The following is a 26,961-nucleotide window of genomic DNA, read 5'->3' as shown; positions in this document are numbered from 1 at the left end:
ATACACTGTATCATAGTAGTGTAGTGGAGGGATACATATCATAGTGATGTTGTAGTGTAGTGGAGGGATACGTATCATAGTAGTGTAGTGATACGTATCATAGTAGTGTAGTGGAGGGATACGTGTCATAGTAGTGTAGTAGAGGGATACGTGTCATAGTAGTGTAGTGGAGGGATACGTATCATAGTAGTGTAGTGGAGGGATACGTATCATAGTAGTGTAGTGGAGGGATACGTGTCATAGTAGTGTAGTGGAGGGATACGTATCATAGTAGTGTAGTAGTGTAGTGGAGGGATACGTATCATAGTAGTGTAGTAGTGTAGTGGAGGGATATGTATCATAGTAGTGTAGTAGAGGGATACGTATCATAGTAGAGGGATACGTGTCATAGTAGTGTAGTAGTGTAGTGGAGGGATACGTGTCATAGTAGTGTAGTAGAGGGATACGTATCATAGTAGAGGGATACGTGTCATAGTAGTGTAGTAGTGTAGTGGAGGGATACGTATCATAGTAGTGTAGTGGAGGGATACGTATCATAGTAGTGTAGTAGAGGGATACGTATCATAGTCGTGTAGTGGAGGGATACGTATCATAGTAGTGTAGTGGAGGGATATGTATCATAGTCGTGTAGTGGAGGGATACGTATCATAGTAGTGTAGTGGAGGGATACGTATCATAGTAGTGTAGTGGAGGGATACGTATCATAGTAGTGTAGTGGAGGGATACGTATCATAGTAGTGTAGTAGTGTTGTGGAGGGATACGTATCATAGTAGTGTAGTGGAGGGATACGTATCATAGTAGTGTAGTGGAGGGATATGTATCATAGTAGTGTAGTAGTGTAGTAGAGGGATACGTATCATAGTAGTGTAGTAGAGGGATACGTATCATAGTCGTGTAGTGGAAGGATACGTATCATAGTCGTGTAGTGGAGGGATACGTATCATAGTAGTGTAGTAGAGGGATACGTATCATAGTAGTGTAGTAGAGGGATACGTATCATAGTAGTGTATTGGAGGGATACGTATCATAGTGGTGTATTGGAGGGATACGTATCATAGTCGTGTAGTAGTGGTAGTGTTGTAGAGGGATACGTATCATAGTCGTGTAGTGGAGGGATACGTATCATAGGAGTGTAGTGGAGGGATACGTATCATAGGAGTGTAGTGGAGGGATACGTATCATAGGAGTGTAGTGGAGGGATACGTATCATATTAGTGTAGTGGAGGACTACACGTTTGATATGGGTTTGAAAAGTGTGAGTGTGACACCATAGCGTAGGCTTATATTGTTCAACACCACGGGCAGGTGATGCGACTTGGTTGGCGCTGGCTGAGCCAACGAAAGTCGGATAAAAAAAATTCAGTCCCTGACAGCTCTGACCTCTGCTCTGTTCTCATATTCCTGATATTTGCATTCACAACGACAATCGGGCATTTATTCCCATGTCTCATGAGTTCTACAGTTTAGCCTAGCCTCTTTATTTTGCTTCTCGATAGAAGAGGTTTAGGGACAGGCTATGAGACTTAGGCCAGGGCCCTGATTCGATCCGGTAGCGATCACCAGGTCCCCTATAGATGAAATAGCCTACAGAGGCAAAGACTACAGCCTAGAAAATATATACAAGAATAGTAATATTAGGGAAGAAATCTGTGTAAACCATGGTGTATGGAATTAGATGTAGGGTAATTGTTACGAATCCCTTTGGCCCTGCAGTCTAGGGGAGATGGAACTGAGACCCGTAACATAAATCATGCAAATTATAATAGTGATAAAGAACAGTGAGAACCAAAAACCACAGACAACTTAAGTTTACCGTCAAACTCCAAAGGTTTATTGCTAAACGCACGGTAAGGGGGTGTGAGAAAAGGGGCTGAGCTGGACCCAAGCAAAGAAACAATAATCCCAAAACACCCCTAAGCTAGACTAGCCTATTTCCACAGCAGCTAGCTAACTAACCAAAAAAATACAGTGGGTGGTCCGCCCAGTTCTAACTAGGGTACTTAGACAAAGTATTCCTACAGGTAATGTATGCCCATGGGTGACTTATCTTGGTACCCCCTTTTCTCACCAAACAAAGTCAACACTTTAACAAAAACAATACTTACAGGTGGGATGGACAAAGTGACATGTAGTTTCAAAAACAAAAGAGATCAACACAGAGATGTAGAGCTAGGGACAGAGCGAGAGATTGAACAGCGCGATTGAGAGAATGAACACAAAGATTGATCTAGGGAGAAAACAACTGACTGGGTTTTTAAACCAAGGGAAAGGGGCTGTGATAGGTTGAGGGAAAAGAAACAGGTGTCTTCTGATTGGGGACTGATTGATGACTGATTGGGGAGTGATGATGGTCACCTGTGAGGGGAGAAGGAGAGACAAGAAACACACACCGGATACATACACAGGATACCTGTATCCATAACAGTAATGGTGTATGGAATTAGATGTAGGGTAGAATTTGTGGAAACCACCGTGTATGGAATTAGATGTAGGGTAGAATCTGTGTAAACCATGGTGTATGGAATTATATGTAGGGTAATGGTGTATGGAATTAGATGTAGGATAGAATCTGTGTAAACCATGGTGTATGGAATTAGATGTAGGGTAGAATCTGTGTAAACCATGGTGTATAGAATTAGATGGTGTATGGAATTAGATGGTGTATGGAATTAGATGTAAGGTAGAATCTGTGTAAACCATGGTGTATGGAATTAGATGTAGGGTAGTCTCTGTGTAAACCATGGTGTATGGAATTAGATGTAGGATAGAATCTGTGTAAACTACGGTGTATAGAATTAGATGTAGGGTAGTCTCTGTGTAAATCATGGTGTATGGAATTAGATGTAGGCTAGAATCTGTGTAAACCATGGTGTATGGAATTAGATGTAGGGCAGAATCTGTGGAAACCATGGTGTATGGAATTAGATGTAGGGCAGAATCTGTGGAAACCATGGTGTATGGAATTAGATGTAGGATAGGCATTTTTTTGTAACCCAGAAATCTGCCATTATTTTAGCCTACAGATGTTTATCATAAAGAAATGACACCTTACATTCACCAGGCAGGCCGACAGGGCACCTTTCATACCCCAGGCAGGCCGACAGGGCACCTTTCATACCCCAGGCAGGCCGACAGGGCACCTTTCATTCTCCAGGCAGGCCGACAGGGCACCTTTCATTCCCCAGGCAGGCCGACAGGGCACCTTTCATTCCCCAGGTCACCTTTCATTCCCCAGGCAGGCCGACAGGGCACCTTTCATTCCCCAGGCAGGCCGACAGGGCACCTTTCATTCCCCAGGCAGGCCGACAGGGCACCTTTCATTCCCCAGGCAGGCCGACAGGGCACCTTTCATTCCCCAGGCAGGCCGACAGGGCACCTTTAATTCTCCAGGCAGGCCGACAGGGCACCTTTCATTCTCCAGGCAGGCCGACAGGGCACCTTTCATTCCCCAGGCAGGCCGACAGGGCACCTTTCATTCCCCAGGCAGGCCGACAGGGCACCTTTCATTCCCCAGGGCACCTTTCATTCCCCAGGCAGGCCGACAGGGCACCTTTCATTCTCCAGGCAGGCCGACAGGGCACCTTTCATTCCCCAGGGCACCTTTCATTCCCCAGGCAGGCCGACAGGGCACCTTTCATTCTCCAGGCAGGCCGACAGGGCACCTTTCATTCCCCAGGGCACCTTTCATTCCCCAGGCAGGCCGACAGGGCACCTTTCATTCCCCAGGCAGGCCGACAGGGCACCTTTCATTCTCCAGGCAGGCCGACAGGGCACCTTTCATTCCCCAGGCAGGCCGACAGGGCACCTTTCATTCCCCAGGCAGGCCGACAGGGCACCTTTCATTCCCCAGGGCACCTTTCATTCCCCAGGCAGGCCGACAGGGCTCCTTTCATTCTCCAGGCAGGCCGACAGGGCACCTTTCATTCCCCAGGGCACCTTTCATTCCCCAGGCAGGCCGACAGGGCACCTTTCATTCTCCAGGCAGGCCGACAGGGCACCTTTCATTCCCCAGGGCACCTTTCATTCCCCAGGCAGGCCGACAGGGCACCTTTCATTCTCCAGGCAGGCCGACAGGGCACCTTTCATTCCCCAGGGCACCTTTCATTCCCCAGGCAGGCCGACAGGGCACCTTTCATTCTCCAGGCAGGCCGACAGGGCACCTTTCATTCCCCAGGGCACCTTTCATTCCCCAGGCAGGCCGACAGGGCACCTTTCATTCCCCAGGCAGGCCGACAGGGCACCTTTCATTCTCCAGGCAGGCCGACAGTGCACCTTTCATTCTCCAGACAGGCCGACAGGGCACCTTTCATTCTCCAGGCAGGCCGACAGGGCACCTTTCATTCTCCAGGCAGGCCGACAGGGCACCTTTCATTCCCCAGGCAGGCCGACAGGGCACCTTTCATTCCCCAGGCAGGCCGACAGGGCACCTTTCATTCCCCAGGCAGGCCGACAGGGCACCTTTCATTCCCCAGGCAGGCCGACAGGGCACCTTTCATTCCCCAGGCAGGCCGATTGTGACATTTTGGGTAAAATTAGAATATAGACACTTTTCCATGAACGTTGACAACACCACTGATGTCTGGGTATTTTGTCAGGATTGACAGACACTGCTCCTCCTACTGTACCTGTGTGACCGTGCTCTCCTGGTAATGAAAAGCTTGTCTCTCCAATTGAAGAGACATGGAAAACACTGACTCCAATAGAAGCCCATAGCTTTAGTGTGATAGGGGCTTTTCATATTGATTTAACTGGGCAAGTCAGTTAAGAACAAATTCTTATTCTCAATGACAGCCTAAGGAACAGTGGGTTAACTGCCTTGTTCAGGGGTAGAATGACAGATTTTACCTTGTCAGCTCAGGGATCCAATCTTGCAACCTTTCGGTTACTAGTTTAACACTCTAACCACTAGGCCACGCTGCCGCCACAAAGTGTTTGACATTTTGAGGAATGTTTATGTTATTTGAAACTCAACACAGCCCATTACTTGCACCAAGTTTTCATTATACGATGTGTTCAATTGTACGGTTGAAAAAGAAAGAGGAACGGGGGATACCTAGTCAGTTATACAACTGAATGTATTCAACTGAAATGTGTCTTAGAAATGTGTCTCCAGAACTGTGACTCTGTCCAGAACTCAGTGACTCTGTCCAGAACTCAGTGGCTCTGTCCAGAACTCAGTGACTCTGTCCAGAACTCAGTGACTCTGTCCAGAACTCAGTGGCTCTGTCCAGAACCCAGTGACTCTGTCCAGAACCCAGTGACTCTGTCCAGAACTCAGTGGCTCTGTCCAGAACTCAGTGACTCTGTCCAGAACCCAGTGACTCTGTCCAGAACTCAGTGACTCTGTCCAGAACCCAGTGACTCTGTCCAGAACTCAGTGACTCTGTCCAGAACTCAGTGGCTCTGTCCAGAATGCAGTGGCTCTGTCCAGAACCCAGTTACTCTGTCCAGAACCCAGTGACTCTGTCCAGAACCCAGTGACTCTGTCCAGAACTCAGTGGCTCTGTCCAGAATGCAGTGGCTCTGTCCAGAACCCAGTGGCTCTGTCCAGAACTCAGTGACTCTGTCCAGAACCCAGTGACTCTGTCCAGAACCCAGTGGCTCTGTCCAGAATGCAGTGGCTCTGTCCAGAACCCAGTGGCTCTGTCCAGAATGCAGTGGCTCTGTCCAGAATGCAGTGGCTCTGTCCAGAACTCAGTGACTCTGTCCAGAACTCAGTGGCTCTGTCCAGAATGCAGTGGCTCTGTCCAGAACCCAGTTACTCTGTCCAGAACCCAGTGACTCTGTCCAGAACTCAGTGGCTCTGTCCAGAATGCAGTGGCTCTGTCCAGAACCCAGTGGCTCTGTCCAGAACTCAGTGACTCTGTCCAGAACCCAGTGACTCTGTCCAGAACCCAGTGGCTCTGTCCAGAATGCAGTGGCTCTGTCCAGAACCCAGTGGCTCTGTCCAGAATGCAGTGGCTCTGTCCAGAACTCAGTGACTCTGTCCAGAACTCAGTGACTCTGTCCAGAACCCAGTGACTCTGTCCAGAACCCAGTTACTCTGTCCAGAACCCAGTGACTCTGTCCAGAACCCAGTTACTCTGTCCAGAACAGTGACTCTGTCCAGAACCCAGTTACTCTGTCCAGAACGCAGTGGCTCTATTTGACAATGTGTAGGCGTGCTGCAAACATAGACACCTGGTCCAAAATGTCAAAATAAAACTTTGGGCTTTGGAGAGAAGCGTGGGTTGATTCGAGTCATTGATATTGGTGTTTTCCCCATGCAATCACGCATGTTTGATTCCTTCAGGCTATTTACTTCAGTTATTTATATATATCTACATAATTTGATTAAATTTTGTTAAGCAACTGTAAATTATCTTCCTTAAACTACAAAACCATGTGTCTTTCATGCATATTGTAATTCATGATGTTTAAAATGCCTGCAGACAGAAAAGGAATGATCTCCCCTGAAAATACAAGCCTCAAATACACATTATCCCAGTAGGCCTGTAAAATATTCACCCTATAAACGTTAGCTAACATTGATATAAAGGGTTCTGAAGTACAACGTCAGCGGTTTTATTTATTTTAGTCTCTACATATTTACCTTGCTGACGGGAGAAAAGTCCTGATTGTAATCCTGACCCCAAGCATGCTCTGGAGTCATCCCTGATCAAAAACACAAATGTTTGTCTGTGGATACACTGTCTGCAAGGACTTACATAAGACTGGGCATGTTACTGGACATCTACCTCTATTGATTCTTGTATCTGATTGAAGGGATGGATTCACCTTGACCAATGGCAGACGCACACACACAGAATCTCTCCCTGTTTGAAAACGTGTGGGCGTCTTTGTGGGACGGCATGTGATGCCAGGTCTGCCCACGGCTGTGCTCTGGACTGCACTGCACGTACACACATGCACACACGCACGCACACACACACACACACACACACACACACACACACACACACACACACACACACACACACACACACACACACACCCCACCTCCTTTGCACTATCCACCTGACTCATCCAGTCCTCGGGTCCATGATGACAGACAGACAGCCCACAGCCCTGGCTCAGCGATAAAAGACCCATCCAGCCGCAAACCAGGCACCTTTACCCAGAACTTTCTCCTGTACCCGAAGGACACCATGAAGCTGCTCTCCCAGACACTGTGTCTGTGCCTGGTGCTGGCTCTCAGCCATGCCCACCACCATGCTGGACATCAAGATGGAGGTGAGTGTCAGGAGAGGGTATGAAGGGCCCTGTTTTTTTCGCTATCATGTGACATAAGATTTAATTCTGTATTTTAAACCTTATCCAGAAATTAGAATTACACCAAAAATGAAAGTGATTGTCTGAGGATGTTGCTGGACCATGTGACATAAAAAAGAAAACTGGACAGTTTGATGGACAAAAGCTTTGAAGAAAGTTTCACATACCAGGCATGTCACATGATGCTGTACAACCCAGGGCCTTAACCAGTGTCCTTAGATTACTAAGTGTCCTTAGACAGAGACCTAACCAGTGTCTTTAGATTACTAAGTGTCAGACAGAGACCTAACCAGTGTCCTTAGATTACTAAGTGTCAGACAGAGACCTAACCAGTGTCCTTAGATTACTAAGTGTCCTTAGACAGAGACCTAACCAGTGTCCTTAGATTACTAAGTGTCCTTAGACAGAGACCTAACCAGTGTCCTTAGATTACTTTTAGTTTGACACTACTCTTGGTCCCCAGAAGACAACTGAACCAGGTGACTTTTAGTTTGACACTACTCATGGTGAAATTGCTGTACAATATGATCTTGTTGCCATCTGATGCACATTCAGATCTGGGTCAGATGGTTTAGACCCTTTCTTCTTTAAGGTTGCTGCCCCTATCATCGCCAAGCCCTATCTCTGACTTTTTTAAACCTGTCTCTCCTCTCTGGGGAGGTTCCCATTGCTTAGAAGGCAACCACAGTGATCCTAACTGTTATAGGCCAATTTCTATTTTGCCCTGTTTATCAAAAGTGTTGAAAGATCTTGTCAATAATCAACTGACTGGCTTTCTTGATGTCTATAGTATTCTCTCTGGTATGCAATGTGGTGCAATGTGGTTTCCGCTCAGGTTACGGACGTGTCACTGCAACCTTAAAGGTCCTCAATGATGTCACCTTCTAAGCTATGTTGTGCTAATATTTTTATTGACTTGTCCAAAGCTTTTGATACGGTAGACCATTCCATTCTTAAGGAGTATTGACGTCTCTGAGGGGTCTTTGGCCTGGTTTGCTAACTATGCTGATGCGGTATCGTTATAAACACTATCATATAAACACCTGTTATTCTGATGAGATATCGTTATAAACACTATCATATAAACACCTGTTATACTGATGAGATATCATTATAAACACTATCATTTAAACACCTGTTATACTGATGAGATATCGTTATAAACACTATCATATAAACACCTGTTATTCTGATGAGATATCGTTATAAACACTATCATTTAAACACCTGTTATACTGATGAGATATCATTATAAACACTACCATATAAACACCTGCTATGCTGATGAGTGAGATAGGAAGCGATGTGAATTATAGAGTTACTAGATGAATGAAACGACAATCCATTCAGACCAGCCTTTCTGGTTGAACTTCTGTAACTACATTAGTAACAGCAGAGATTTCAGAGGAAATGATGCAAAAAAAGGGAAGTTTCCCATTGAACAAATGTTTCACCGTTTCGGTCTACTTAAGGTGTGTTTGCCAAGTCCCCCCCCGTTCCCCCCTGCCTAGTGACCAGGCAGATTAATTGCCACATGCACTTTGAGAACTAGCACAGACCTCAAACAAAATTGTATTTCTCCTAGCAAATTTTTTTACTTATTGGAAAAACTTCCATTTGGGCTTGTCTTAAAATCGCCCAAAATCTACTCCGGTGATTGTGTGTGGGAAGAAACAGTAATATTTGATTTAATCCTTTGGCTTTCTCAGGACATGAGGGACATGAGGGACATGAGGGACACGACCATGCCCATCACGCTGCTGTTTTGCTCGACCGCTGCAAGGGGCTCGAGATGGATGCTGTTGCTGTGACTGAGGAAGGACAACCTTACTTCTTCAAGGGTGAGTCATGGGCAGAGACGACTCTAGTCCTGCTAGAACCAACCGTCACTCATTTAGGCATTGGTCACAAGCAGAATATGTGAGAAGAGCTGGAGAAGCTGAGCGTTGAGCGAGATTCACAGATTTTGCTCCAGTAGCTCCAAGTAACGCTAACTTCAGGAGCTCAGGGCATCCCTGCCCCAGAATGCATCTGTAGGTTACTTTGTGTGTTGCTAATATCCCCCTTGCTTTAGCTACTGTCATGGGAATTCTCTAAATATTTTCATAAAGAAACTCATAAAAACACACAGGTGCTAAATCAAGTACAAATCGATCACACCGACAACGTATTCTTAGCATTTTGGTACACCGGAATTACATTAATTTCCAATGGAACGCTACGTTTACCTTGCAGCATTGCGTTGCGGAGGCAGTTACGGTGTGTTCGGTGTGGTGCATAAATTGGATTTGTCAAACTGTATGCGTGACGGCTTGACAGAAATGGTAGCAGAAGGTGAATGTTTAACTTTTGTCGCACACACACCCACACAACCAGTTGATTCTGCATCCTATTTTGCGCAGTGACACTGTCGGTGTATTCGAAGCCTTACAAAGATGAGGGAGTGTGGTGATGTAGTGTCCACTGTTATGTGTAAGGCTATGCTGCCACCTGCTGGCACGGTGCTAAACTGTTAGAGTACACACCTGACGTCATGGTTACACGCTGGCTACATGAAACGTCCACACCTAAAGAATCATTGACGAAGCTGAAATTACACTTACACCAAAAGTATAATGGTGTACTTACTACGTGTACATGCTAAAATAAAGGAATGAAGTGGGTAGATAAGTGTGTCATTGTAGCAAAGTATTTATAAACCAAAAAAAATATGATATTTTAAATGCTTCGTTGATTTTCGTTCTAGTATCTATACAAAAGGCCATAAATGATTTAGTCACAACAGGCCTGGCATATTCCCACGTTCAAGGAACTTTCCGTTTTGATTGGGTTATAGACTACCTATAGAAGCATCAAAAAACAACTTTGCCTCTCTGGTCAACTTGGCAAGACTGACCAAAGGGATGTTTATCATCCCCAGTGGCTCTGTATGTGTAGACAGGATATTCTCTGCTGACGGCCGGCTCTCCAGGTACCATCACATGAGCCTGAAACCACAGACAGGCTAAATTAATTCTAAAAATGAATTCAAAGGTACTAATAAATCATGTTTCATTTAATTTGTATTTCATTCTAAGTCAGAGCCTATATGCCCAATTTATAGACTATAATGATTTAATACAACTAAATTGTTGTTTAAATGATGAGCGCTTTATGTCCTTACCAGTCTATTGTGTCGCACTCGCAAATGCTTCACAATGTTTTTTTGTTTGTTGTTGTTGTAGGCTATAGCCTTGAAATAATTTAAATTATATAGCCTAAATAATTCATTTTCGTTCCTTCTTAGTCTCCCTGTCTGGCTCCTGACCTATTTAGAGTGTTTATATGCTGTGTAATATGACATGTAACCTATTTGCGGAAAGGACACAGAGAGCTGGATTCAAGCATCTCTCCATGATTGATGAGCAGGGTTTTCAACCGCTCAACTCTGCTCACATACTCTGGTCACAAGTCATGTGCTTTCTGTCATCGAACAGGTGCTCTTCAGCAGTAGGCGTTTATAGAAATCTATTTTATAAAGCCCTTTTTACATCGGCAGTTGTCACAAAGTGCTTTACAGATACCCAGCCTAAAATCTCAAAGAGCAAGCAAATCTCAAAGAGTATGCAAATCTCAAAGAGTAAGCAATGCAGAGGCAGAAGGATAGTGGCTAGGGACAAAAACCTAGAATGCAGGAACCTAGGAAGAAACCTACAGAGGAACCAGGCTCCAAGGGTGTCCAATCCATATTGTTTAGCTATTAATGCATACTGAATCAATTTTGTAAGCAAGTTGAGGAAACTAGGGTGGGCTCTGTGCAATATCCTTTTCTCTGTTCCCATGGTGGCTGACCAAATGTGCTCCCTGCCAGGTGACCATGTGTTCAAGGGTTTCCACGGTAAAGCCGAGCTCTCCAACCAATCATTCGCTGAGCTGGATGACCATCACCATCTGGGGCACGTGGACGCTGCCTTCCTCATGCACTTTCCAGACAAACCCACTGAGCATGACCACATCTTCTTCATGCTGGTACAGTCCATACCTTAGAAACACTTGGTACAGTCTGCACTGTCCATATATACTGCATCCTTTAGAAACACTTGGTACAGTCCATATATACTACAATAACTCATAAAAGTTCCAGTGTTGTTCTAAAGAACTCATAAAAGTTCCAATGTTGTTCTAAAGAACTCATACATGTTCTAATGTTGTTCTAAAGAACTCATACATGTTCTAATGTTGTTCTAAAGAACTCATACATGTTCTAATGTTGTTCTAAAGAACTCATACATGTTCTAATGTTGTTCTAAAGAACTCATAAAAGTTCCAATGTTGTTGTAAAGAACTCATACATGTTATAATGTTGTTCTAAAGTACTCATACATGTTCTAATGTTGTTCTAAAGAACTCATACATGTTCTAATGTTGTTCTAAAGAACTCATACATATTCTAATGTTGTTCTAAAGAACTCATACATATTCTAATGTTGTTCTAAATGACTCATACATGTTCTAATGTTGTTCTAAAGAACTCATACATGTTCTAATGTTGTTCTAAAGAACTCATACATGTTCTAATGTTGTTCTAAAGAACTCATACATGTTCTAATGTTGTTCTAAAGAACTCATACATGTTCTAATGTTGTTCTAAAGAACTCATAAAAGTTCCAATGTTGTTCTAAAGAACTCATACATGTTCTAATGTTGTTCTAAAGAACTCATACATGTTCTAATGTTGTTCTAAAGAACTCATACATGTTCTAATGTTGTTCTAAAGAACTCATACATGTTCTAATGTTGTTCTAAAGAACTCATACATGTTCTAATGTTGTTCTAAAGAACTCATACATGTTCTAATGTTGTTCTAAAGAACTCATACATGTTCTAATGTTGTTCTAAAGGACTCATACATGTTCTAATGTTGTTCTAAAGAACTCATACATGTTCTAATGTTGTTCTAATGTTGTTCTAAAGTACTCATACATGTTCTAATGTTGTTCTAAATGACTCATACATGTTCTAATGTTGTTCTAAAGGACTCATACATGTTCTAATGTTGTTCTAAAGAACTCATACATGTTCTAATGTTGTTCTAAAGGACTCATACATGTTCTAATGTTGTTCTAAAGAACTCATACATGTTCTAATGTTGTTCTAAAGAACTCATACATGTTCTAATGTTGTTCTAAATGACTCATACATGTTCTAATGTTGTTCTAAAGGACTCATACATGTTCTAATGTTGTTCTAAAGAACTCATACATGTTCTAATGTTGTTCTAAATGACTCATACATGTTCTAATGTTGTTCTAAAGTACTCATACATGTTCTAATGTTGTTCTAAAGAACTCATACATGTTCTAATGTTGTTCTAAAGAACTCATACATGTTCTAATGTTGTTCTAAAGGACTCATACATGTTCTAATGTTGTTCTAAAGAACTTATACATGTTCTAATGTTGTTCTAAAGAACTCATACATGTTCTAATGTTGTTCTAAAGAACTCATACATGTTCATGAAAGTTATAATGAACATTTCAAATTCCCCTCCAACAAGGACTCATAAAAGTTATATTGTTTCTCTGAGTAGAGGATGAGTTGTTCTGAGTAGAGGATGAGTTGTTCTGAGTAGAGGATGAGTTGTTCTGAGTAAAGGATGAGTTTCTCTGAGTAGAGGATGAGTTGTTCTGAGTAGAGGATGAGTTGTTCTGAGTAGAGGATGAGTTTCTCTGAGTAGAGGATGAGTTTCTCTGAGTAGAGGATGAGTTGCTCTGAGTAGAGGATGAGTTGTTCTGAGTAAATATATATTTAATATTATTCATATTATTCACTAAAGAAGCCAGGGCCTAAATCCACTTTTTGGTTTTTATTAGCTCACTGACTGAGGTGGCTGACCTCTGACCTCTGTCCTGTGTTGCTCTGGTGCAGGACACCAAAGTGTTCAGCTACTACAAGCACAAACTGGAGATGGGCTTCCCCAAGGACATCTCTGAGGTGTTCCCTGGTATCCCTGACCACCTGGATGCTGCTGTGGTGTGTCCCGCTCCCGACTGTGAGGAAGACTCCGTCATCTTCTTCAAGGGTGAGTCAATGATCTCAATATTGTGCGATCGATCTTTGCTGCAAGGAAACTCTGCCAAAAACCTATGGAAGATAACAAGGTATTATAAAGGCTCTGAAAAAAAGATTGCCATCATGTGGTGGTTTGCGATAGAGGTGCCGGTTTAGTGTATAGGGTGCGCCCTATGTATTACCGTATGCTTATTACCAGTCAATACTATTAGCACCGCCAATGCTACTATATCCATTACTACTGAGTGCTAGCCCATTGCTATATCATTGCTGCTTTGTATATATTACATCGCTAGTACTAATGTATAGCCAACACTGCTGTTACTCTATTGTAATATACAGTATATTACCTGTTTCTTCAGTTTCATTACACTACCACTATGCACTATCACGTTCACTTCTACCTAGTTCACTTCCTGTTTGCTGCGTGTGCCTGTCATGAGTGTGGCAATAAACATGTGTTCTGGACACTACTGGTCTCCTACTGGTCATTTCCAGTCGGCCCAGATCTGGTCCAGGCGGTGGATCCAGGGCTGGCACTGAATCTGGTGGTGTCAGGTCCACGCCGAGCAGATCTGCAAGTACAAGACCAGCATCGGAGTTGAGTCCGGTGATGGCTGGTCCAAGAGCGACACTAGCTGGAGTGTCGTTTGAGGTGCTGGCTTGGGCACCGATGTCTGCAGGTCTGGCTGGCAGTCTGTAGATGGAGGTGGAGCAGGCTGGAGTGCTGGCGACGTCTCGACTTGCTCTGTTGGTCGCACGGCAGTCCGTAGCACTGGCAACGGTTTATCTGGCTCAGCAGCTGCTCGTGGTAAAATTGTCCATATCATTTATTCCCAGGTGATGAAATCTACCACTACAATGTGAAGACGAAGAAGGTTGAGGAGAAGAAGTTTGAGGGCATGCCCAACTGCACCAGCGCATTCCGCTTCATGGAGCACTACTACTGTTTCCATGGACACCAGTTCTCCAAGTTCGACCCTAAGACAGGGGAGGTGCATGGGAGGTACCCCAAGGAGGCCCGCGACTACTTCATGAAGTGCTCCAAGTTCGGTGAGTGACAAAAGACAACAGCAAGATTGTGTATGTGTTTGAGAGAGCAAGAGATTAAGAGAGAGAGAGAGAAGAGGGGGGGAAAAGAGCGAGAGAAAGAGAAAGAGGGGGAGAGGGAGAGAGAAGGGGGGAAGAGAGAGGGAGAGAGATAGGTAGAGTGGAGAGAGAGAGAAAGAGAGGGAGAGAGAGAGGGGAGAGAGAGAGAGGGGGCGAGAGGGAGAAAGAGGGGGGAAGAGAGAGAGAGAGATAGAGGGGGAGAGAGAGGGGGAGAAAGAGGGGGGAAGAGAGTGGGGGAGAGAGAGAGAGGGAGAGAGAGGGAGAGAGAGGGAGAGAGAGGGAGAGAGAGAGAGAAAGAAAGAGAGGGAGAGAGAGAGAGAAGGGGGGAAGAGAGTGGGGGAGAGAGAAGGAGAGAGAGAAGGGGAGAGGGGGGGGAGAGAGAGAGAGAGAGGGAGAGAGAGAAGGGGGGAAGAGAGTGGGGGAGAGAGAAGGAGAGAGAGAAGGGGAGAGAGGGGGAGAGACGGGGAGAGTGTGAGCAATAATGAGAGAGAGATTGTAGTCTCCTCATCATACCAAACCTGAGAACGAATAATATCTAACACAAACAGTTCACGCTCCAGTACTGTGTCTCTGCTGCAGGAGACACCACAGACCACATCGAGAGAGAGCGTTGCAGCCGTGTGCACCTGGACGCCATCACCTCTGACGACGCTGGAAACATCTACGCCTTCAGAGGTCAGACCACTGTTACTTACCGTAGCTGGATGTTTTTACCCACATAAAACAGTCAAATTACTGCAATATTAACACATAAAACAGTTAAATTACTGCAATATTACAACATAAAACAGTCAAATTACTGCAATATTACCACATAAAACAGTTCAATTACTGCAATATTACAACACATTACAGTAAAATTACTGCAATATTTCAACATATTACAGTCAAATTACTGCAATATTACCACATAAAACAGTTAAATTACTGCAATATTACAACATAAAACAGTGACATCACCGCACTACAAACCAATCATCACGCTTTTACTGATAAAATGGTCCCATCACACCACACATTAATCAATCTTCACAAATTTCAATGCAAAATGTCAGAATTTCTGCAGCAAACCAAAGCAACTATCACAAACAAATCGCTACGACATCCTGGAGGGATTGATTATCTAAGTCTAATTCTGATTGACATTATATCATTACATCGAGCGTTTTGAGATTGCTGTTGTGTTTTTTATTTATTTTGTATGAATAATATGTTCCTCTTATTTCTCTCCTACTGACCTCTCCTCCCGACCCTTGACCTTTAGGCCACCACTTCCTGGAGCAAGATGCTGGCAATGACACGTGGGCAGCCGACACCATCGAGAGCGAATTCAAGGAGCTGCACAGCGAGGTGGATGCCGTCGTCTCCTATGAAAACCACCTCTACATGATCAAGGTAAGCTACTGTCGTTTGCTGCAGACACGCACACACACACACACACACACACACACACACACACACACACACACACACACACACACACACACACACACACACACACACACACACACACACACACACACACACACACACACACACACACACACACACACACACACACACACACACAAGAGGGCAGATACAAAGACATCAAGAAGAGATCAGGAGAAGGGATTTGTTAGCTGGACTCGTAGTAAGACCCTGGATGAGTTCCAGCTCTCACGCCAGTGATTCATTGACATACATTTTGACATGCAGCCAGATGTTCTGAATGAGAGGTATCTCTGGTTCAATCAAGCCCCAGTTATATAACAGATGTTCTGAATGAGAGGTATCTCTGGTTCAATCAAGCCCCAGTTATATAACAGATGTTCTGAATGAGAGGTATCTCAGTTCAATCAAGCCCCAGTTATATAACAGATGTTCTGAATGAGAGGTATCTCAGTTCAATCAATCCCCAGTTATATAACAGATGTTCTGAATGAGAGGTATCTCTGGTTCAATCAAGCCCCAGTTATATAACAGATGTTCTGAATGAGAGGTATCTCTGGTTCAATCAAGCCCCAGTTATATAACAGATGTTCTGAATGAGAGGTAACTCCGGTTCAATCAAGCCCCAGTTATATAACAGATGTTCTGAATGAGAGGTATCTCTGGTTCAATCAAGCCCCAGTTATATAACAGATGTTCTGAATGAGAGGTATCTCTGGTTCAATCAAGCCCCAGTTATATAACAGATGTTCTGAATGAGAGGTATCTCAGTTCAATCAATCCCCAGTTATATAACAGATGTTCTGAATGAGAGGTATCTCAGTTCAATCAAGCCCCAGTTATATAACAGATGTTCTGAATGAGAGGTATCTCTGGTTCAATCAAGCCCCAGTACGTTAGTTGTGGGTTTGATAGTTAATTATAGAACCGTGTTCATGTCTGTATCTATGTAATGTATTGCAACATACACTTTAAAGAAATACATGTACACGTTTTAAAACTGGTCAAGATAACACAATTAAGTCAATAACATTATTTTCATTGTGGTCCCTTTAAGCTGTCAAATAAAATCAATAGATCAATCCAATCAAAAAACCAACACTGCTCTCATTGTGTGCAGGATGACAAGGTTTACGTTTACAAAGTTGGGGAGCCCCACACCCACCTGGACGGTTACCCCAAACCCTTGAAGGAGGTGCTGGGAGTGGAGGGCCCTATCGACGCTGCCTTCGTATGTCAGGACCACCACATTGCTCACGTCATTAAAGGTAAACGTGTGACCGATACTCACCTACATTATCTACTATATGGGCAATCACTTCAGCCATGTTCAAACACAACAAATCAACATGGACATATTCAAGGTGCAATACACATGAAGGCCAATAGATGGGGACATAGTCCCACTGACAGGTACTCCCTGTAACGTGTGTCACTCAGACATGGGCATAAATGAGAGACAGATGCATTGATTGAGCTTCTCCCTCCCCCATTCCAGGTCAGACAGTCTACGATGTTGACCTGAAGGCCTCTCCACGTGTTCCAGTTAAAGAAGGCACCTTCACCCTCTTCGACAAGGTGGACGCTGGCATGTGCGGCCCAGAGGGCGTGAAGGTGTTCAAGGGAAACCACTACTTCCACTTTCAGAGCATGAAGATCATGCTGATGGCCAGGGCTATTCCCGCAGAGCACAAGACAGCCCTGGAGCTATTTGGCTGTGACCACTAGAGGCTGAGAAAGTAGAGAGAATCAAGTTATGTACAACAACAGCAACAACAACAACAACAGCAGCTGCAGAAGCAGCAGCAGCAACAACAAAAACAACAACAGCAGCAGCAACAACAACAACAACAACAACAACAACAACAGCAGCAACAACAACAACAACAACAGCAACAACAACAGCAACAACAACAGCAACAACAACAACAGCAACAACAACAACACCAGCAACAACAACCAAGTGGTTCATCCATCACGTCACTATAGTCGTTATGATGTCATTGTCCCCCCCTTTCCTATAAATTGATGTACCAACTGTCTCTGAACCTCCAACACACGTTCCGTTGTCTATTGTCCCTGTTAATGTGCTGCAGTTTCCTTATGCGTGAGCCGGTTTCATTTAGATTTTTTTTTTTGTGGTGGTCCCGTCCCAAAAGGTTGTCATGGAAAGTTATCGAGGGCGTATATCCTTCTGATTAATGTTCTATAGTGTTGTTCTATAATAAAGATAATGACAACACACAACAAAACGTGTCTAATTTGACTGGTTTCTATTTATGTCTATTTTCAAATACTCTTGTTGAGATTGATTCATATGAAAGGTTATCTTAAATATTCAAGATATCAGTAGAATTATATAGGTGTCAAATCATCCATCACTTTTTATGTCAGATTTTTTTTGTTGGTCTATGGACATGGGGAGTCTGTAAAATTTCCCCCAAGGTCAATTATTGTATGTGTTGTCATCACTGGGCCACATTTTTTTTTTAACCTTTATTTAACTAGGCAAGTCAGCTAAGAACAAATTCTTATTTTCAATGACGGGTCTAGGAACAGTGGGTTAACTGCCTTGTTCAGGGGCAAAACGACAGATTTGTACCTTGTCAGCTTAGGGATTCAAACTTGCAGTTACTAGTCCAATGCTCTAACCACTAGGCTACCCTGCCGCCCCACGTGGGGTGCTGTAGCCTTGTGAAATCATTGATAAACGGACAATCAGCAAATAAGAATATACCGTAATTACGGCTATATGCCTGTTAATTTTTTATTTGGTTTATGTCGAGGGGATCAGATATGATAACTAATACAAGCACTTAATTACATTACGGTAATTATCAAACTAGTTGAAAGATTTTCCAGGTCAAATCTAAATACATGTGAAAGAAAATAAACGATTCACCATCAGGTTACTAATAGAAGTTTACAGACGCAAAACATCTTGTTGTATTTTCATTGCATGATAGCTATTTAAAATAATGTCATGTTTTGCATAGCTAGATATATCTGCATTACTTTGCTGAAACCTGCGACATGAGCTTTCCGGTGTCTAGTGCATTTGTCTTCAAGTAGTTGATGGAAACCTGACGTTGGAAGTAGTTGCCTGGAAACCTGACATTTCATTGCATTGAATTCTATGAGCTTTTGAATCAAGGAAGTTCCCTCTCACGACCTCTACAAGCCAGAATGTCCTGACTTCTGCAGAGGCCGTATCACTGTAAATGCTGCACGGCCAATGCAGACCTAAGATTGACCATTCAGTGCCTTTTAGGATCCTGGTGCACCTGAGCAGGGGTGAGGCAGAGGTACAGATGTACACCCCTGATGTGTCCCAGATGTATGTCATCACCCATGGGAAGAGCGCTTCCAGTTGAGAACGAGTCCAGGAATGTCCTGTCAGAGTCTGCACGCATCGCTAGGGGCAACGTCACACATCTGGCCAAACTGACCATCGCTAGGGGCAATGTCACAGATCTGGCCAAACTGACCATCGCTAGGGGCAACGTCACCGATCTGGCCAAACTGACCGTCTACATCTACAACTATGACACCATCATCTTCCCAGGGGGCTTTGGGAGGCAGCCAACAACCTGTAGCTGGGACAGTTTTGTGTTAAAAGGTCAATCTGGGATTGGTATATCCATTTATATAAGCTTTCTTCAATTCATTATTTTGTGAACAATGTAATTGTAAACAAACAATGTCTAGCTTCACAACACGGTTAAAACAATCATCTCATAGATGATTAGTAGCTGTATCTATAGCTCTGTCCACATTTCTCCAGCCCCTTCCCTCAGCGAGGTGTCCACTTTCTTATTGTATGAACTGAACATTTTCCCATTAAAATATTGTTCATGGTTTCTCACATCCCGAAGGACTCAATCAATCATAATCTACTATTTGCCTCTCTGTCCCTCTCTGACTGATCTGTATGTCTCTCTGTCCCTCTCTGACTGATCTGTATGTCTCTCTGTCCCTCTCTGACTGATCTGTATCAAATCAAATCAAATGTATTTATATAGCCCTTCGTACATCAGCTGATATCTCAAAGTGCTGTACAGAAACCCAGCCTAAAACCCCAAACAGCAAGCAATGCATGTGAAAGAAGCACGGTGGCTAGGAAAAACTCCCTAGGAAAAACTCCCTAGAAAGGCCAAAAACCTATCAAGAAACCTAGAGAGGAACCAGGCTATGAGGGGTGGCCAGTCCTCTTCTGGCTGTGCAGGGTGGATATTATAACAGAACATGGTCAAGATGTTAAAATGTTCATAAATGACCAGCATGGTCAAATAATAATAATCATAGTAGTTGTCGAGGGTGCAACAAGCACGTCTGGTGAACAGGTCAGGGTTCCATAGCCGCAGGCAGAACAGTTGAAACTGGAGCAGCAGCACGGCCAGGTGGACTGGGGACAGCAAGGAGTCATCATACCAGGTAGTCCTGAGGCATGGTCCTAGGGCTCAGGTCCTCCGAGAGAAAGACAGAAAGAGAGAAAGCAAGAATTAGAGAGAGCATATTTAAATTCACACAGGACACCGGATAAGACAAGAGAAATACTCCAGATGTAACAGACTGACCCTAGCCCCCGACACATAAACTACTGCAGCATAAATACTGGAGGCTGAGACAGGAGGGATCAGAAGACACTGTGGCCCCATCCGATGATACCCCCGGACAGGGCCAAACAGGCAGGATATAACCCCACCCACTTTGCCAAAGCACAGCCCCCACACCACTAGAGGGATGTCTCCAACCACCAATTTACTGTCCTAAGACAAGGCCGAGTATAGCCCACAACGATCTCCGCCATGGCATAACCCAAGGGGGGGCGCCAACCCAGACAGGAAGACCACGTCAGTGACTCAACCCACTCAAGTGACGCACCCCTCCCATGGACGGCATGGAAGAACACCAGTAAGCCAGTGACTCAGCCCCTGTAAAAGGGTTAGAGGCAGAGAATCCCAGTGGAAAGAGGGGAACGGCAAGGCAGAGACAGCAAGGGCGGTTCGTTGCTCCAGCCTTTCCGTTCACCTTCACACTCCTGGGCCAGACTATACTTAATCACAGGACCTACTGAAGAGATAAGTCTTCAGTAAAGACTTAAAGGTTGAGACTGAGTCTGCGTCTCTCACATTGGTAGGCAGACCATTCCATAAAAATGGAGCTCTATAGGAGAAAGCCCTACCTCCAGCCGTTTGCTTAGAAATTCTAGGGACAATTAGGAGGCCTGCGTCTTGTGACCGTAGCGTACGTGTAGGTATGTACGGCAGAACCAAATCGGAAAGATAGGTAGGAGCAAGCCCATGTAATGCTTTGTAGGTTAGCAGTAAAACCTTGAAATCAGCCCTTGCCTTAACAGGAAGCCAGTGTAGGGAGGCTAGCACTGGAGTAATATGATCAAATTTTTTGGTTCTAGTCAGGATTCTAGCAGCCGTATTTAGCACTAACTGAAGTTTGTTTAGTGCTTTATCCGGGTAGCCGGAAAGTAGAGCATTGCAGTAGTCCAGCCTAGAAGTAACAAAAGCATGGATTAATTTTTCTGCGTAATTTTTGGACAGAAAGTTTCTGATTTTTGCAATGTTACGTAGATGGAAAAAAGCTGTCCTTGAAACAGTCTTGATATGTTCTTCAAAAGAGAGATCAGGGTCCAGAGTAACGCCGAGGTCCTTCACAGTTTTATTTGAGACGACTGTACAACCATCCAGATTAATTGTCAGATTCAACAGAAGATCTCTTTGTTTCTTGGGACCTAGAACAAGCATCTCTGTTTTGTCCGAGTTTAAAAGTAGAAAGTTTGCAGCCATCCACTTCTTTATGTCTGAAACACAGGCTTCTAGCGAGGGCAATTTTGGGAATGTACAGCTGTGTGTCGTCCGCATCATTAAAAGGTCATTTACCACCTTCACAAGTGCAGTCTCAGTGCTATGATGGGGTCTAAAACCAGACTGAAGCGTTTCGTATACATTGTTTGTCTTCAGGAAGGCAGTGAGTTGCTGTGCAACAGCTTTTTCTAAAATTTTTGAGAGGAATGGAAGATTCGATATAGGCCGATAGTTTTTTATAATTTCTGGGTCAAGATTCGGCTTTTTCAAGAGAGGCTTTATTACTGCCACTTTTAGTGAGCTTGGTACACATCCGGTGGATAGAGAGCTGTTTATTATGTTCAACATAGGAGGGCCAAGCACAGGAAGCAGCTCTTTCAGTAGTTTAGTTGGAATAGGGTCCAGTATGCAGCTTGAGGGTTTGGAGGCCATGATTATTTTCATCATTGTGTCAAGAGATATAGTACTAAAACACTTTAGTATCTCCCTTGATCCTAGGTCCTGGCAGAGTTGTGTAGACTCAGGACAATGGAGCTTTGGAGGAATACCCAGATTTAAAGAGGAGTCCGTAATTTGCTTTCTAATGATCATGATCTTTTCCTCAAAGAAGTTCATAAATGTATTACTGCTGAAGTGAAAGCCATCCTCCATTTGCGAAGGCTGCTTTTTAGTTAGCTTTGCGACAGTATCAAAAATAAATTTCGGATTGTTCTTATTTTCCTCAATTAAGTTGGAAAAATAGGATGATCGAGCAGCAGTAAGGGCTCTTCGATACTGCACGGTACTGTCTTTCCAAGCTAGTCGGAAGACTTCCAGTTTGGTGTGGCGCCATTTCTGTTCCAGTTTTCTGGAAGCTTGCTTCAGAGCTCGTGTATTTTCTGTATACCAGGGAGCTAGTTTCTTATGACAGATGTTTTTAATTTTTAGGGGTGCAACTGCATCTAGGGTATTGCGCAAGGTTAAATTGAGTTCCTCGGTTAGGTGGTTAACTGATTTTTGTCCTCTGACGTCCTTGGGTAGGCAGAGGGAGTCTGGAAGGGCATCAAGGAATCTTTGGGTTGTCTGAGAATTTATAGCACGACTTTTAATGCTCCTTGGTTGGGATCTGAGCAGATTATTTGTTGCGATTGCAAACGCAATAAAATGGTGGTCCGATAATCCAGGATTATGAGGAAAAACATTAAGATCCACAACATTTATTCCATGGGACAAAACTAGGTCCAGAGTATGACTGTGGCAGTGAGTAGGTCCAGAGACATGTTGGACAAAACCCACTGAGTCGATGATGGCTCCGAAAGCCTTTTGGAGTGGGTCTGTGGACTTTTCCATGTGAATGTTAAAGTCACCAAAAATTAGAATATTATCTGCTATGACTACAAGATCCGATAGGAATTCAGGGAACTCAGTGAGGAACACTGCATATGGCCCAGGAGGCCTGTAAACAGTAGGTATAAAAAGTGAGTGAGTAGGCTGCATAGATTTCATGACTAGAAGCTCAAAAGACGAAAACGTTTTGTTTGTTTTTTTGTAAATTTAAATTCGCTATCGTAAATGTTAGCAACACCTCCGCCTTTGCCGGATGCACGGGGGGTATGGTCACTAGTGTAACCAGGGGGTGAGGCCTCATTTAACACAGTAAATTCATCAGGCTTAAGCCATGTTTCAGTCAGGCCAATCACATCAAGATTATGATCAGTGATTAGTTCATTGACTATAACTGCCTTGGAAGTGTAAGTAACCCAATTTTGAGATGTGAGGTATTTACATTTACATTTACATTTAAGACATTTAGCAGACGCTCTTATCCAGAGCGACTTACAAATTGGTGCATTCACCTTATAATATCCAGTGGAACAACCACTTTACAATAGTGCATCTAAATCTTTTAAGGGGGGGGGGGGGGGGGGTTAGAAGGATTACTTTATCCTATCCCAGGTATTCCTTAAAGAGGTGGGGTTTCAGGTGTCTCCGGAAGGTGGTGATTGACTCCGCTGTCCTGGCGTCGTGAGGGAGCTTGTTCCACCATTGGGGTGCCAGAGCAGCGAACAGTTTTGACTGGGCTGAGCGGGAACTGTGCTTCCTCAGAGGTAGGGAGGCGAGCAGGCCAGAGGTGGATGAACGCATTGCCCTTGTTTGGGTGTAGGGCCTGATCAGAGCCTGAAGGTACGGAGGTGCCATTCCCCTCACAGCTCCGTAGGCAAGCACCATGGTCTTGTAACGGATGCGAGCTTCAACTGGAAGCCAGTGGAGAGAGCGGAGGAGCGGGGTGACGTGAGAGAACTTGGGAAGGTTGAACACCAGACGGGCTGCGGCGTTCTGGATGAGTTGTAGGGGTTTAGTGGCACAGGCAGGGAGCCCAGCCAACAGCGAGTTGCAGTAATCCAGGCGGGAGATGACAAGTGCCTGGATTAGGACCTGCGCCGCTTCCTGTGTGAGGCAGGGTCGTACTCTGCGAATGTTGTAGAGCATGAACCTACAGGATCGGGTCACCGCCTTGATGTTAGTGGAGAACGACAGGGTGTTGTCCAGGGTCACGCCGAGGCTCTAAGCACTCTGGGAGGAGGACACAAGGGAGTTGTCAACCGTGATGGCGAGATCATGGAACGGGCAGTCCTTCCCCGGGAGGAAGAGCAGCTCCGTCTTGCCGAGGTTCAGCTTGAGGTGGTGATCCGTCATCCACACTGATATGTCTGCCAGACATGCAGAGATGCGATTCGCCACCTGGTTGTCAGAAGGGGGAAAGGAGAAGATTAATTGTGTGTCGTCTGCATAGCAATGATAGGAGAGACCATGTGAGGATATGACAGAGCCAAGAGACTTGGTGTATAGCGAGAATAGGAGAGGGCCTAGAACAGAGCCCTGGGGGACACCAGTGGTGAGAGCACGTGGTGCGGAGACAGATTCTCTCCACGCCACCTGGTAGGAGCGACCTGTCAGGTAGGACGCAATCCAAGCGTGGGCCGCACCGGAGATGCCCAGCTCGGAGAGGGTGGAGAGGAGGATCTGATGGTTCACAGTATCAAAGGCAGCAGATAGGTCTAGAAGGATGAGAGCAGAGGAGAGAGAGTTAGCTTTAGCAGTGCAGAGAGCCTCCGTGACACAGAGAAGAGCAGTCTCAGTTGAATGCCCAGGTATCACAATCTCTTTCAATAATGGCAGGAATGGAGGAGGTCTTTATACTAGTGAGATTGCTAAAGCGAACACCGCCATTTTTAATTTTGCCCAACCTAGATCGAGGCACAGACACGGTCTCAATGGGGAAAGCTGAGCTGACTACGCTGACTGTGCTAGTGGCAGACTCCACTAAGCTGGCAGGCTGGCTAACAGCCTGCTGCCTGGCCTGCACCCTATTTCATTGTGGAGCTAGAGGAGTTAGAGCCCTGTCTATGTTCGTAGATAAGATGAGAGCACCCCTCCAGCTAGGATGGAGTCCGTCACTCCTCAACAGGCCAGGCTTGGTCCTGTTTGTGGGTGAGTCCCAGAAAGAGGGCCAATTATCTACGAATTCTATCTTTTGGGAGGGGCAGAAAACAGTTTTCAACCAGCGATTGAGTTGTGAGACTCTGCTGTAGAGCTCATCACTCCCCCTAACTGGGAGGGGGCCAGAGACAATTAATCGATGCCGACACATCTTTCTAGCTGATTTACACGCTGAAGCTATGTTGCGCTTGGTGACCTCTGACTGTTTCATCCTAACATGTATGTCTCTCTGTCCCTCTCTGACTGATCTGTATGTCTCTCTGTCCCTCTCTGACTGATCTGTATGTCTCTCTGTCCCTCTCTGACTGATCTGTATGTCTCTCTGTCCCTCTCTGACTGATCTGTATGTCTCTCTGTCCCTCTCTGACTGATCTGTATGTCTCTCTGTCCCTCTCTGACTGATCTATATGTCTCTCTGTCCCTCTTAGACTGATCTGTTTGTCTCTCTGTCCCTCTCTGACTGATCTGTATGTCTCTCTGTCCCTCTCTGACTGATCTGTATGTCTCTCTGTCCCTCTCATACTGATCTGTATGTCTCTCTGTCCCTCTCATAATCTGTATGTCTCTCTGTCCCTCTCATAATCTGTATGTCTCTCTGTCCCTCTCATAATCTGTATGTCTCTCTGTCCCTCTCTGACTGATCTCTATGTCTCTCTGTCCCTCTCTGACTGATCTATATGTCTCTCTGACTGATCTGTTTGTCTCTCTGTCCCTCTCTGACTGATCTGTATGTCTCTCTGTCCCTCTCATACTGATCTGTATGTCTCTCTGTCCCTCTCATAATCTGTATGTCTCTCTGTCCCTCTCTGACTGATCTGTATGTCTCTCTGTCCCTCTCTGACTGATCTGTATGTCTCTCTGTCCCTCTCTGACTGATCTGTATGTCTCTCTGTCCCTCTCATAATCTGTATGTCTCTCTGTCCCTCTCTGACTGATCTGTATGTCTCTCTGTCCCTCTCATACTCATCTATTTTGGTTGTGTGGCAGGTCTACGTTTGCTGTGGACGGTCCAGACTACAAGGTCAACAAGGATCTGCATCTCTATTATATTTCTGTTGTAGTCATTTAGCAGACGCTCTTATCCAGAGGATACTTACAGTAAGTTCATTCATCGAGGTGACACAACCACATATCACAGTCATATCTATCATAGATTATATAGCACTTTTGTTTTTTGTCAGGTCTTCACAATATTTGCCCAGAGGCAATGTGAAAAATATGTTGCAAAGTGAATATGTAGGCTAATTTAAGCTGTTTTGTGTCAAACCCAGTAGTAGCACTACCTTGTTAAACCATCCCGGGAAAACCCTTAATAAGCTAATCTATTCTAATATATAAATACATTTCCCTGTTAGAGGAACTCTACAGAGTTGAAGCCTAATGTAGTGAAGCACCACCAGTTCCTTTATTGTCCAGCAGAGGGCACTAACAGACCATGAGCCACTCGGAGCCAATGCAAATGTATATAGATTCCTCTCTCTCTCTCTCTCTCTCTCTCTCTCTCTCTCTCTCAGTCTCTCTCTCAGTCTCTCTCTCAGTCTCTCTCTCAGTCTCTCTCTCAGTCTCTCTCTCAGTCTCTCTCTCTCTCTCTCTCTCAGAGATTCAAAGCAGGTGTAAGAACTTATTAACTTGAATATAATCTATGTGTTTCTAGGCAAATAAGATATAAATACGTAAGCATTTCATTCAGACTCATAACTAGAGAGTGCTCCTTTGCACTAAGATAAAAGACAGTGTTTTGTGAATGGCTGTATTTCCCTGGACTCATACATGAGATGTGTCAGTGTACTCATC

At 44.5% G+C, this 26,961-nt stretch overlaps 1 protein-coding gene across 1 annotated transcript; it reads left to right on the top strand.

Moving 5' to 3' along the window:
- The first annotated feature begins 7,052 nt into the window (after window positions 1-7,052).
- On the top strand, window positions 7,053-18,117 carry hpxa (hemopexin a). Its single transcript, XM_014174610.3, has 9 exons — window positions 7,053-7,234; window positions 8,983-9,114; window positions 11,124-11,281; window positions 13,181-13,334; window positions 14,165-14,377; window positions 15,014-15,109; window positions 15,699-15,829; window positions 16,986-17,133; window positions 17,364-18,117. Exons 1-9 carry the CDS (start codon window positions 7,150-7,152, stop codon window positions 17,591-17,593), a joined length of 1,347 nt encoding a protein of 448 aa, XP_014030085.2. The 5' UTR covers window positions 7,053-7,149; the 3' UTR covers window positions 17,594-18,117.
- Window positions 18,118-26,961: the final 8,844 nt, after the last annotated feature.

The sequence above is a fragment of the Salmo salar genome, chromosome 25 (genome assembly GCF_965601325.2).
Source record: "Salmo salar chromosome 25, fSalSal1, whole genome shotgun sequence".
NCBI classification, from domain to species: Eukaryota; Metazoa; Chordata; class Actinopteri; order Salmoniformes; family Salmonidae; genus Salmo; species Salmo salar.
Note: the sequence above shows the minus strand (reverse complement) of the source record. Positions and strands in the feature narration are given on the sequence as shown.